This window comes from Oncorhynchus clarkii, chromosome 6 (genome assembly GCF_045791955.1).
Source record: "Oncorhynchus clarkii lewisi isolate Uvic-CL-2024 chromosome 6, UVic_Ocla_1.0, whole genome shotgun sequence".
Taxonomy (NCBI): domain Eukaryota; kingdom Metazoa; phylum Chordata; class Actinopteri; order Salmoniformes; family Salmonidae; genus Oncorhynchus; species Oncorhynchus clarkii.
Genome location: NC_092152.1, coordinates 46,156,935 through 46,169,587, shown reverse-complemented (window position 1 = coordinate 46,169,587; position 12,653 = coordinate 46,156,935). Strand labels below are relative to the sequence as shown.

The following is a 12,653-nucleotide window of genomic DNA, read 5'->3' as shown; positions in this document are numbered from 1 at the left end:
CAGATACTGTCTGCTATGTATTATAGGTATCGTTCATACACATCTTAACCTTGTGACCCATTCTATACATCTGTTGTTTGTCATGTAGGTTAAATGGGGTGTATCTTGGCTATAAAAGACCTTTGTACTTTTGTCTCGCCGCTCTCAACGGATCATCAGAAACGGTGATTCGTCGCCAAGTCTTTGCTATTGCAAAGCTCTCACTGTTAAAGATTTAGCTTAAGTATAACTCTGACTTGTGTGATAAGTTTGTCTCTCCTCATTTGATAGTAAAGAAATGAACCACCACATGTCATACAAGCAAGCCAAACACCCGTCCAAATGTGCACTTCACATTTCCATATCATAAAACTCATGTCATGTACAGTGTCAACGCTTTTTTAGCACTATGTTTGATGTACAAGATGACATGGCATCATATCCTGGCTTGTTCCGAACAGAAAGAGCCTATGTTTGTCTATTGTGAAGAAAATTTGCCGCAGAACACGCACCTGAATGCACTAATGAATCCTTTATCTGTGTATCAAAAATGATGATTTGTTTCTCTGAATTACCTTGTGAAAGATTGCGATTTATAATGAGCCGTTTTTATGGGTTGCGTAAACAAGCAACAATAATTGTGTGATTGCGGAGATGGAGGGTTGTGTTCCAAACAAAACAACTAGAAGTGTGCTTTGCTCTAGTTCCTCAACGGCACAGCTAGGAGAGATCAAAAACACCTTATAGTTGAAGACTCTTCTTTGAGTCATAAATGTGCATTGAAATGACTTAGGAACTGTGCACACTTTGGAGAGGAGTGTGGCCACTTGGAGACACCAGTTAGTCCTCTTACTCAAACCCTTGTAATTGTTTTGTCTTATGTTGCACCTACAGTACCCCACATTTACCACGAATATAGCAAAAAGTACAGTAAACGTAAAATGCACATTAGATCAATAGTGTAATGTTTGGATTCAGTCTTGTGTCAGATGGACTGTTGTGCCTGTAACTTTGGTCTAATAATTTCCCCATAATCTCCAAACGGTTTTAATTGCTTCCATGCTTGTGCATTTGCTTTTCATATTTCTTCTGTAAGAAACATTTCAATTTATCCCTATCTATATAGGCCAATTCCCACGAGTGTAAAGGGTTCAGACTCCTTCTGTCGATATCCCAGAGCTGTTTTACACGGCTATCCAGCCATGTCTTGTATATACATTTTGATTGAGCTGTGAAGCTTTTGCGTAGCGTTGATGACATCAAAGGCATGCGCTGTAGTTGTATTTTTTTTTTTTTTTTTTACATGTAAGCACATCGTTAGCTTTTTACTTTTTTCAATTACATAAATGCTTTAAAATTCTCAAAAAGTGATGTTAGCTGATGAAGATTATTCATAGAAAAAAACGTATAAAATCTCCTAATCCTGTGTTTATCACAGACCTTATTTTCTGCATTTATCCAAATACCCTCCAAGAACCCAATTAATTTCTTCACAGGCTTTGCCCAACGAGCCATAGCGGAGCCTCTGTAAAGCCTCTGTAAAGTGCCTACAAAAGAAGCCATTACAATTGCTCTCAATGGTTGTTGGGGTTTAATTCGTCTGCTAAATGACTAAATATCAATGTAATTTGTCGCTTTTTTATATGGGGGTTTTGAACCCTTGGTTCCAAGTACCAGGGAAGCAGCCACTCTCCAAAACCTGGTTGAATAGTTTTAATTAGGCATCCTGCAGCTCAGGAGCACTGTGTTTAACCATTTCATTCCTGATGCTGTCAGGGCCACATGCCTTTCCAGGTTTTAAGGCTGTTTGAAAGTTCAGCTCGTGTAATTTGGTAGTCAATTGGGTTCTGGTTGTTTTTAATTAGGTTTTTCTTGGATATCTCTTTGTTTTAAAGTAAGGTCTTCTTATGATATTATTCCATAGAGACTTTCAAAATTATCTTTCCAGATGTTGCCTAGATCATTCTTCTGTTCTCCTTTTAAGCCATTCCATTACTCCCAGAACTGGTTTTCATAGTTTTCAAAATGCTTCCGTTTCTTCCATTTTAGGTTTTGTTTGTATTCTTTAAATGTACCACAATATTCTTGCTGAATCTTGTGGTTGGTAATGTTTTTTATTTGATAAATATCCTTGAGTTTACACTCGGAATCTAACCATTTCTCTTTTGAGGTTTTCAACTAGAATGCTTTTCCTTTTGCATAAATGTGTTTTTGTGGCAGCTATCAAAGCCAAATGTAAGTCAGGGAGGTTTGGGCTATATGTACTCGAAAGGAAATCATTGATACAGGTTGTCCAAATGTCCAAATACTGTATATGTTTATTACCCTAAGGGTCTACACAGTCAGGTTCAGAACTTGTTCTAGCATTAAAATCCCAACACGAAAGCACATTTCCATCAGCTTGGAACTGGTTGGTTTCTCTTGGGAAATTATCATAAAACTGAATTTGAGTGAGAAGCATAGACTGCACATAAAGTACATGTAAATGATTGTCACTAAGGACCGTGCTTTTGTTGAGTTTGAACCAAATGTGGGTGTTACCCTTATTGATTTGGTTCAGTGAAAGGTCTTGTATAAGTCTTGTATACCATATGACCAATCTTTCCACGGCCCTGCTCTGTTTTATGTTTTTATGTTTGAATGATGGAAGTAAAATTAACTTTCTCTCTATCTCTCTCTCTTCCTTTCTCTCTCTTCCTCCCCTCACTCTCTCTCTAGTCTCCAGGTTCAGACTCTCAGGCCTCTCCTCAGGGGGCGGAGTCTTCAATCCGGACACCCATGCTTGAAGGGAGTGAAAGCTTCGAGTCTCCACCGCTTTCCACTAAAGAGGTCTTTTTGTGTGCATGTATATGTCCATGTTATGATACTTACCAGGCATTGTGACAAATCAAAATGTCACTGCATATAGGACCGTTGCGGTGACCATATTACCGCAACACCGGCAGTCGTGTCATGAACGCAGTCAAGTTCCACATAAACGTTGAGTCATGGTAATCTCCTATTATGCACTCTGGACATGCTTTGGTAGTACCCAAATCACTAACGACCATCAGGTCGCTAATGGTCTGGCACTCAGAGCTCTATTGTCCCTCTAACCACACTGAGACCAATGGGAAAATCAATGGAAAATAACATCAAACACTTATTTTTTAAAATTTTATTTAACCTTTAACTAGGCAAGTCAGCGAAGAACAAATTCTTATTTACAATGACGGGCTAGGAAACAGTGGGTTAACTGGCTTGTTCAGGGGCAGAATGACAGATTTTTACCTTGTCAACTTATCATCAAAATACTATCATGCTTTTAAAACCCACCATTGGGTAAAACATTTTGACCTCACTGTGATGATCAATTTGAAGAAAGAAGTTCAACAACTGAGTGGAAAACATGGTCGTTGTGGATGTTGTTTCAGAGCCGAGCACAACGAAATGTGTAGAACAACCAAATGCATATTAGAGCTTATGCATACGCATATGTCTAAATGCAGTTGAAGTCGGACGTTTACATACACTTAGGTTGGAGTCATTAAAACTCATTTTTCAACCACTCCACAAATTTCTTGTTAACAAACTATGGTTTTGGCAAGTCAGTTAGGACATCTACTTTGTGCATGACACAAGTAATTTTTCCAGCAATTGTTTACAGACAGATTATTTCACTTAAAATTCACTGTATCACAATTCCAGTCGGTCAGGAGTTTACATACACTAAGTTGACTGGGACTTTAAACATCTTGGAAAATTCCAGAAAATGATACCATGGCTTTAAAGCTTCTGATAAGCTAATTGACATCATTTGAGTCAATTGGATGTGTATCTGTGGATGTATTTCAAGGCCAACCTTCAAACTCAGTGCCTCTTTGCTTGACATCATGGGAAAATCAAAAGAAATCAGCCAAGACCTCAGAAAAAATGTTGTAGACCTCCACAAGTCTGGTTCATCCTTGGGAGCAATTTTCAAACGCCTGAAGGTTCCACTTTCATCTGTACAAACAATAAGTATAAACACCAAGTATAAACACCATGGGACCATGCAGCCGCCATACCGCTCAGGAAGGAGACGCGTTCTGTCTCCTAGAGAACGTACTTTGGTGCAAAATGTGCAAATCAATCCCAGAACAGCAGCAAAGGACCTGGATGCTGGAGGAAACAGGTACAAAAGCATCTATATCCACAGTAAAACAAGTCCTATATCGACATAACCTGAAAGGCCGCTCAGCAAGGAAGAAGCCACTGCTCCAAAACCGCCATAAAACCGCCAGACTACGGTTTGCAACTGCACATGGGGACAAAGATCGTACATTTTGTACTGTGGTCTGATGAAACAAAAATATAACTGTTTGGCCATGATGACCATCGTTATGTTTGTAGGATAAAGGTGGATGCTTGCAAGCCAAAGAACACCATCCCAACTGTGAAGCACGGGGGTGGCAGCATCATGTTGTGGGGGTGCTTTGCTGTAGGAGGGACTGGTGCACTTCACAAAATAGATGGCATCATGAGGGAGGAAAATTATGTGGATAATGTTGAAGCAACATCTCAAAACATCAATCAGGAAGTTAAAGCTTGGTCGCAAATGGGTCTACCAAATGGACAATGACCCCAAGCATACTTCCAAAGTTGTGGCAAAATGGCTTAAGGACAACAAAGTCAAGGTATTGGAGTGGCCATCACAAAACCCTGACCTCAATCCTATAGAAAATGTGTGGGCAGAACTGATAAAGTGTGTGCGAGCAAGGAGGCCTATAAACCTGACTCAGTTACACCAGCTCTGTCAGGAGGAATGGGCCAAAATTCACCCAACTTATTGTGGGAAGCTTGTGGAAGGCTACCCAAAACGTTTGACCCAAGTTAAGCAATTTAAAGGCAATGCTACCAAATACTAATTGAGTGTATGTAAACTTCTGACCCACCGGGAATGTGATGAAAGAAATAAAAGCTTAAATAAATAATTATCCTCTATTATTCTGACATTTCATATTCTTAAAATAAATTGGTGATCCTAACTGGCCTAAGACAGGGAATTTTTACTATGATTAAATGTCAGGAATTGTGAAAAACTGAGTTAAAAGTATTTGGCCTAGGTGTATGTAAACTTCCGACTTCAACTGTATGAGCCCAAGTCCCCCCCAAAAAACAGAATTAAAATAATGATTGTGCTGTTATACAATACATATCCTAATAGTCTATCACATATTAGCATGGAAAAAAACTGAGTTTTTAGTACATAACTGGTCTAGCCTATACTCTGAAATTAAACATATTCTAGTAATCACCTTAGAATGTGGGCTGTATTATTATGCATACTTGATGGACTGGTTGGTTTAAATTACGCTCAAAACGTTCTATCCGTGAGTATGGGAGAGAATGTATAGGCCTAGGCGATGCTGTTTGTTGTGCAGGGTGGCTTACAATGTTAACCTACAATTATGGTGAATTTGTATTTGATTTTATTTTGAATAGCCTAGGTTAGCTGCAGGAACATGGTTGGCGAGCCCATGGCATAGAGAGGTTGCATGCTTCTCAAACAGTGTTTGATGTGTGAAGTTTAATTATTTTTCTTATAAATCCAGACGATTATATATGCAATCCTGTGTGAAAGCAGAGTTTTGGTGGTTGCCACTAAAAAGAAGAGGATCCTAGCTGCTACTATATTTATTTCTCAGCTGCTTTGCTATAAAGGCGGAGTAGCCTACACGGCATGATTTAACTGGGGGAAAGAGGCCTCCGTTCGCTATTCGAGTGCATACGGATGCTATGTATTTTGCCCCTGCACCTGTTCCTACCCATTTCATAATGGGCCCTTCTAAACAAATTTAAGATAACATTAAATTGAGAATAGTCTGATGGGTAAAAATATGATCACTTGATAAGAGGGTGTGTAGCCGGAGGCAAGCTTTTTTGTGTGACTTTTTCAAATAGTCAATAGCCTATAGCTGCATCATGTTTTGATTTCTAAGACATTCTGAGGTTTGTTTCATTCACAACTAAATTGACAAAATAACTCTGGGCATATAGGACCTGTTTCAAATGCTAACTTTTAAGCTCACAACATAGCCACTTCAGATGTGTACTCACTCCGCAATGGGAAAACATCCTCTCTATTTTTCTCAGCTAAGTTCAATTATATTATTCTTACAATAATATAATATAAAATCATGGCACAGGACTGATTCGATATCTTGTCTGCTAAATGAACTAGCCTACGGGCATGGCGCATAGCCAGATAACATACAGTAGGCCGACTGACATTCGGTTCTTTTGAAATACATTTTCTTCATATAATGTTTCTTTAGGCCTGCCTAAAATAAATAATGGATTTATTGTGATGGTGTATATTAAATGGATTTATTAGACTTTTTAAAATGCAGATGCTCCAAAGGCGCGCATCAGCGGCTTGTACGCATAGAGGCCTGAAGATTGTAAACATGTTTATGTTCATTAACGGGTAATTACCATGAGACTGGCAGTCATTTGCGTGACAATAAACCGGCTAACAAAATGTCATGGCCGGCAACAGCCCAGTGTGTCAACCAACGTTTGTCTGTCTTTCACCAGTGTCATGATAGTGCTATGACAGTGTTATAATGACCATGCCTGTGTGACCTGTCAGTAACGTGTTATCTGTCTTCTCCTCTACACCTGCAGTCCAGGAGAAGCCTGGCCTCCTTTCCTACCTATGTAGAAGGTAAGACTTGCTCCTGGCTCCTGGTCTTTACGTCCCTCTCTGCTTTACTTCAGTGGGCCGCATTTTGCCAGTGCAGAATATATTTGAGAAGCGGTTCTCTCTAGTAAATGCTTGGGTGATTTAGCTCTGTGGGGGTATGCTGATGTGCAGGCGTACATTTAGTACCAGATCAGCATTTTTAAATGTCATTGGAGGGCTGAATGGGAGGTAAGGAAAATTAGTGACAGAGAAAGGGCCTCTAGTGCACCAGTCAAATGCTTCAGTGCGGTCTTTCTCTCTCCTATTTCTCTCTCACACATACACATCTATCTATCTATCTCACAAACACACCCACCCACCCACACTCTTTATCCTTCCCTCTTTACTCATGCATTCTGTGTGCTTTAGCTCAGTAGGAGCATTGTGTCTCTAGTCTCTCTAGCTCTGTGTGAAGCACAATGACATTCTGGTGACACATACACACACACTCTCTCTCTCTTTCTGTCTCTCACTATGATGTCCCAATCAAACCAACTGTTCTAATTTCTGCATCTTTAGAGTTGAAGCCTTCACGAACATGTTAAGATTCAAAACGTATATATATATTCCATGACAAATCATGGCATTTTAATCTTCCTACTCCTCTCCTCCCAGTCCCAGGTCCATGTGACCCAGAGGACCTGATCGATGGGATCATCTTTGCCGCTAACTACCTGGGCTCCACCCAGTTGCTGTCTGACAAGACCCCCTCCAAGAACGTGCGCATGATGCAGGCCCAGGAGGCTGTCAGCCGCATCAAGGTGAGGAGAGAGACTAATTCAATTTTTTTTCTTTGCTCGCAATGATGTGGTTGAAAATGCTGGTAGACAGGTCAAATTATTTTCTTACAGAGGAACTTCTGGATAGATCCCATTTTAGTCATTTAGCAGATGCTCATGTCCGGAGCAATAGGAGCAATTAGGTTTAAGTACCTTGCTCAAGGGCACATCCACAGATTTTTCACCAAGTCACCACGGGGATTCGAACCAGCGACCTTTCGGTTACTGGCCCATCACTCTTAACCTAGGCTACATGTCGCCCAACCTGATTCCATCCTGACCTTGTACTGGATTATGTTTTCTACCTGGTAATGGATAATATCTAATAACCTGTTTTTAATACTGTCTGATAACACACCGGTCAAAAACTGGTTGCATCAGCGTTGTTTCCACATCATTTCAACAACAAAAATCTATCGGATGATGTTGAATCAACGTGGAAAACTGATTGGATTTGCAAAGTCAATGTAAGGGAATTTGTTTTTCACCCAACTTTTAACCTAAATCCAATGACATGGTGACATTTTTTGTTGATTTCACGTTGAATTCACATTAGTTGACATCTCAACCAAATGTAAATGAAAACTACATGTTGAAATGACATCTGTGCCCAGTGGGAACGTACTGCTTTATAACATCTTTATCACAAGTGATCAAATCGATATCTGTTTTGCATAGAAACATGTTCTATGCTATGTACGAACCTGAATATGTACAAAGGTCAAGATCTCACATCAGTACATTTCTACCTATAACTGTGTCACTTCCATAGAGAATAATAGAGAACTCTAGTGCCCAAAAACTTGTTTTAGCTTGGCCTGTGCTATTGAGGCCTTTCCCCATTTTGAAGTATTCAACTGGGTGGGAAGGCAGATCACATAATTTCATCTAGGTCATCAGAAGGGATCAGACAATTCATTATACTTGAGTAAACATTCCATAACTGCAGGTGGCAGTAAATTGCCAACCTTGGCTTTATATCTGTTCAAACAACACACTGCTGTGTGCACCCTTTGAGTTTGTTTACAGTTTTTTTCGATTGCTAAACGACAGTGGACACAACTGGAGTCACATGTGCAAAACTCTAACTACAGTCTGCACAGCAGCAGTTCATGTGGACCAAACTCTAGTTCGTTTTTCATTGCTTGAACACAGTTTTCAAAACTCTACACACTTATCCCATGACTTTAACCACAACCTGCACAACACTGTGGATTTACAGCACTTTGTTCAAATGCTAACACACTGCTGTCAAAACTGTGAACCACACATTCAAAACGGAATAGATTTCAGCCTTGTGCCTTTCAAACACTGCTGATTGCAATTTCAGCTGAAAGGCTAAGCAGGTGTCTTGTTTTAGACTTGTTAGTGAACACACACACATATTACAGTATATATAGGTAGAGCTCAGAAAGACTCATTTTGGAAATGGAACAAGGAAGATGGGTTCGTGGAGGGAGAAGGGTGGCAGGGAGAGGGCGGATGCGTGGAGGAAGACAAAGAAGACAAAGAGCTGTTATTTCAGATGAAATAAGGGCTACACTTATAGACCATGTCGTGAACCATTATCTCTCATTGAGAGAGGCAGGGTTGAGGGTGCAACCCAATCTGCAAAGATCCACAGTGGCATCTGTAATGCGAATTTTCCATCATGCAAACAGGTGAGAGTTACATCCTTACAGTAAATGAAAACATTACAGGAATCTATTTTGTATTGCAATTATAGAATATTTACACAGATATATATTACAGTAAGTTTGACTGTAAAATATATTTTTACAACAGGACCCAAAGGCTGCCCCCAACAGGGGGAAGAGGAAAAATATTTTCAGATGCGCAGGAAAATGCTATTGTTGACATGGTTGTTGTCAACAATGCAATAAAACTGCGGGAGATTCAAGATAGAGTGCTGGCTGATAATGATATATTTGAAAATGTTAATTCTGTCAGCACAACAACTATTGCTCGAGTCCTAAAGAAACACCAAGTTACAATGAAACAGTTATACACTGTACCGTTCGAGAGAAACAGTGAACGGGTAAAAGAGCAAAGATACCAATATGTCCAGGTAAGACGTCTGAGGTTACGTACACAGCTATACAAAATATTTACAGTAAAAAAAAACAACTAGCATTTCTACAGTAAAACTGTGCACTTACTGTTTTTCAGAGAGTAATGGAGGTGGAAGCACTGGAAAGACCACATTCATTTGTATTTATCGATGAAGCTGGATTTAACCTTGCCAAAACACGGCGCAGAGGAAGGAATGTTATAGGTCAAAGGGCCACTGTGGAGGTTCCAGGCCAAAGGGGGGGAAATATCACCATGTGTGCTGCAATGGCCAATGATGGTTTGCTTCTCAACACACAACTCATTGGCCCATACAACACAGAAAGGCTTATAGCTTTCCTATAACAGCTCTATGCTCAGCTAGTGCCAGCAGAACAGGGGGAGCCAGTAAGAAACCCCCTAACGTTGCTTTTCACCACTCTGCAGCTGTCACAGATTGGTTTGCAGCACATCACAGATTTATGGTTTTGTACCTGCCTGCATATTCACCCTTCCTCAACCCAATAGAGGAGTTTTTCTCTGCCTGGAGGTGGAAAGTGTTTGGTCACCACCCACATGACCAAATGTCTCTTTTGGAAGCCATGCGTGCCGGATGTGAGGACACGAGTCCAGAGGACTGCCAGGGATGGATAAGGCACTCCAGAAGGTTCTTCCCCAGGTGCATGGCAAGAGAAACATTAGATGTGATGTTGAAGAAAACCTGTGGCCTGATGCTAGAGAGAGGCAGGATTAGCCCCTCAATTATTTGTTTGAATTACAGTATGTACTTTTAGTTTCTACCTTTTTTTTCTCATTACTGTAATTCCGTAAATTACTACAGACTATTGAAGCAAACTGCTAATTTTCATTTACCTTAAAGAATTGTTATGTTCTAAAAATGTTAATAAATCATGTGAAAGAATGTCACTATTTTCTTTGAAGAAAATATTACTTTGTATGAAGTCACTGAAATTGTTCAAACTGTAAAGATGAAAAGTTTGTATTTTCTGTATTGGTGTTTGATGCTAGTGTTTTTACTCTCAGTGTGTTCTGAGTGACAGTGTGTGTTATCTCAGTGAGGGTTGTGCATAGTGTTTGGCTGCACTGAGCGTGTTTTGAGCCATGTGTTAAGAGTTGTGTTGCTTGGAATGAGTTTTGCAGGTGATGTGAACTGTTTAGCTCAGGTGACTGTTGGTAGTGCAGACTGTAGTTAGAGTTTTGCACATGTGACTCCAGTTGTGCCCACTGTCGTTTAGCAATCGAAAAAAACTGTAATTGACTACTTCAAAATGGAGATGTCCTCAATCGCGCTGCCCATGCGCTCACAGATGTCATAATGGGACAGATACAATGAAGAGTCCTCTATCATTCTCTATGGTCACTTCCCCTCACTCACTTTCTGTCACATGACCTGAGTCTTCCTGACATCTTCCTGGTTTATCAGCCTCCTGGCGCACCTCCAGCCCATAGCCCACACTGTAGTGACTCAGCATTTTACAGCCCACCTGATCAAAATGCACTGAGCTGTAGCCCATAGCCTCTATCAGCCCATACATACTGTATACACACCCAGAGTATATTTTCTGTTACTCCTGTTCTCATCAGACAGAGGCACCATAGCACCTCTGCATGTTCTACTATCTACCATCTAGTGGCCAAAAACAAAATTGCGGCTGGAGTCCTAAGGCCTTTCTCTTGCATTTCAAAGATTGAACAAAAACATTTTTGAAAACGGATGTTTTCATCTTTTACTAGATCTAATGTGTTGTATTCTCCTACATTAATTTCACATTTCCACAAACTTCAAAGTGTTTCCTTTCAAATGGTATCGAGAATATGCATATCCTTGCGTCAGGTACTGAGCTACAGGCAGTTAGATTTGGGTATGTCATTTTAGGCAAAAAATAATAATAAAAAAGGGTCAGATTACAATTCAAGAGGTTTTAAACCTATTTAAACCCATTTGTTATGGCAAGCCAACATAAGTTCAGGAGTAAACGTGCTGAACAAATCACATAATAAGTTGCATGGACTCACTCTGTGTGCAATAATAGTGGTTAACATGATTTTTGAATGACTACCCCAATTATCTGTAAGGTCCTTCGGTTGAGTAGGGAATTTCAAGCACATATTCAACCACAAAGTCAGGGAGGTTTTCCAATGCCTCGCAAAGAAGGGCACCAATTGGTAGAAGGGTAAAAATTAAAAAAAGCAGACTGAATATCCCTTTGAGCATGTTGAAGATATTAATTACACTTTGGATGGTGTATCAATACACCCAGTCACTACAAAGATACAGTCACCCTTCCTAACTCAGTTGCCAGGGAGGAAGGAAAGAGATCAGGGATTTCACCATGAGGCCAATTGTAATTTTAAAACAGTTAGAGTTTAATGGCTGTGATAGGAGAAAACTGAGGATGGATCAACAACATTGTAGTTACTCCACAATACTGAACTAAATGACAGAGTGAAAAGAAGGAACCCTTTTCAGAATACAAATATTCCAAAATATGCATCCTGTTTCCAACAAGGCACTAAAGTAATACTGCAAAGAATGCGACAAAGAAATGAACTTATCTGAGTACCACTCTTCATATTCTCAAGCATGGTGGTGGCTGCATCATGTTATGAGTATGCTTGTCATCGGCAAGGACCAGGGAGTTTTTTTTAGGATAAAAAGAAATGGAATAGAGCTAAGCACAGGCAAAGTCCTAGTGGAAAACGTGGTTCAGTCTGCTTTCAAACAGACACTGGAAAGCAAATGTACCTTTCAGCTGTACAATAACCGAAAACACAAGGCCAAATTTACACTGGAGTTGCTTACCAAGATGACATTGAGTGGACTAGTTACAGTTTTGACTGAAATTGTCTTGAAAATCTATGGCAAGACTTGAAAATGGCTATGTAGCAATGATCAACAACCAACTTGACAGAGCTTGAATTTGAAAAATAATGATCGGCAAATATTGTACAATTGTGCAAAGCTCTTAGAGACTTACCCAACAAGACTCACAGCTGTAATTACTGCCAAAGGTGTTATCCAACATGTATTGGGTTGAATACTTATCTAATCAAGATATATTAGTGTTTCAGTTTATATTCATTTTAGAATGTATTTTTTTCCACTTTGATATTGGAGT

General features: G+C 39.8%; 1 protein-coding gene across 1 annotated transcript in view; it reads left to right on the top strand.

Moving 5' to 3' along the window:
- Positions 1 to 12,653, top strand: part of LOC139411211 (amyloid-beta A4 precursor protein-binding family A member 1-like) — a 101,221-nt gene that overhangs the window by 78,583 nt on the left and 9,985 nt on the right. Inside the window, exons 4-6 of the mRNA XM_071157195.1 lie at positions 2,698 to 2,808; positions 6,628 to 6,667; positions 7,301 to 7,446. Of these exons, the coding sequence (XP_071013296.1) occupies positions 2,698 to 2,808; positions 6,628 to 6,667; positions 7,301 to 7,446 (297 nt within the window). The remainder of the gene's footprint in view (positions 1 to 2,697; positions 2,809 to 6,627; positions 6,668 to 7,300; positions 7,447 to 12,653) is intronic.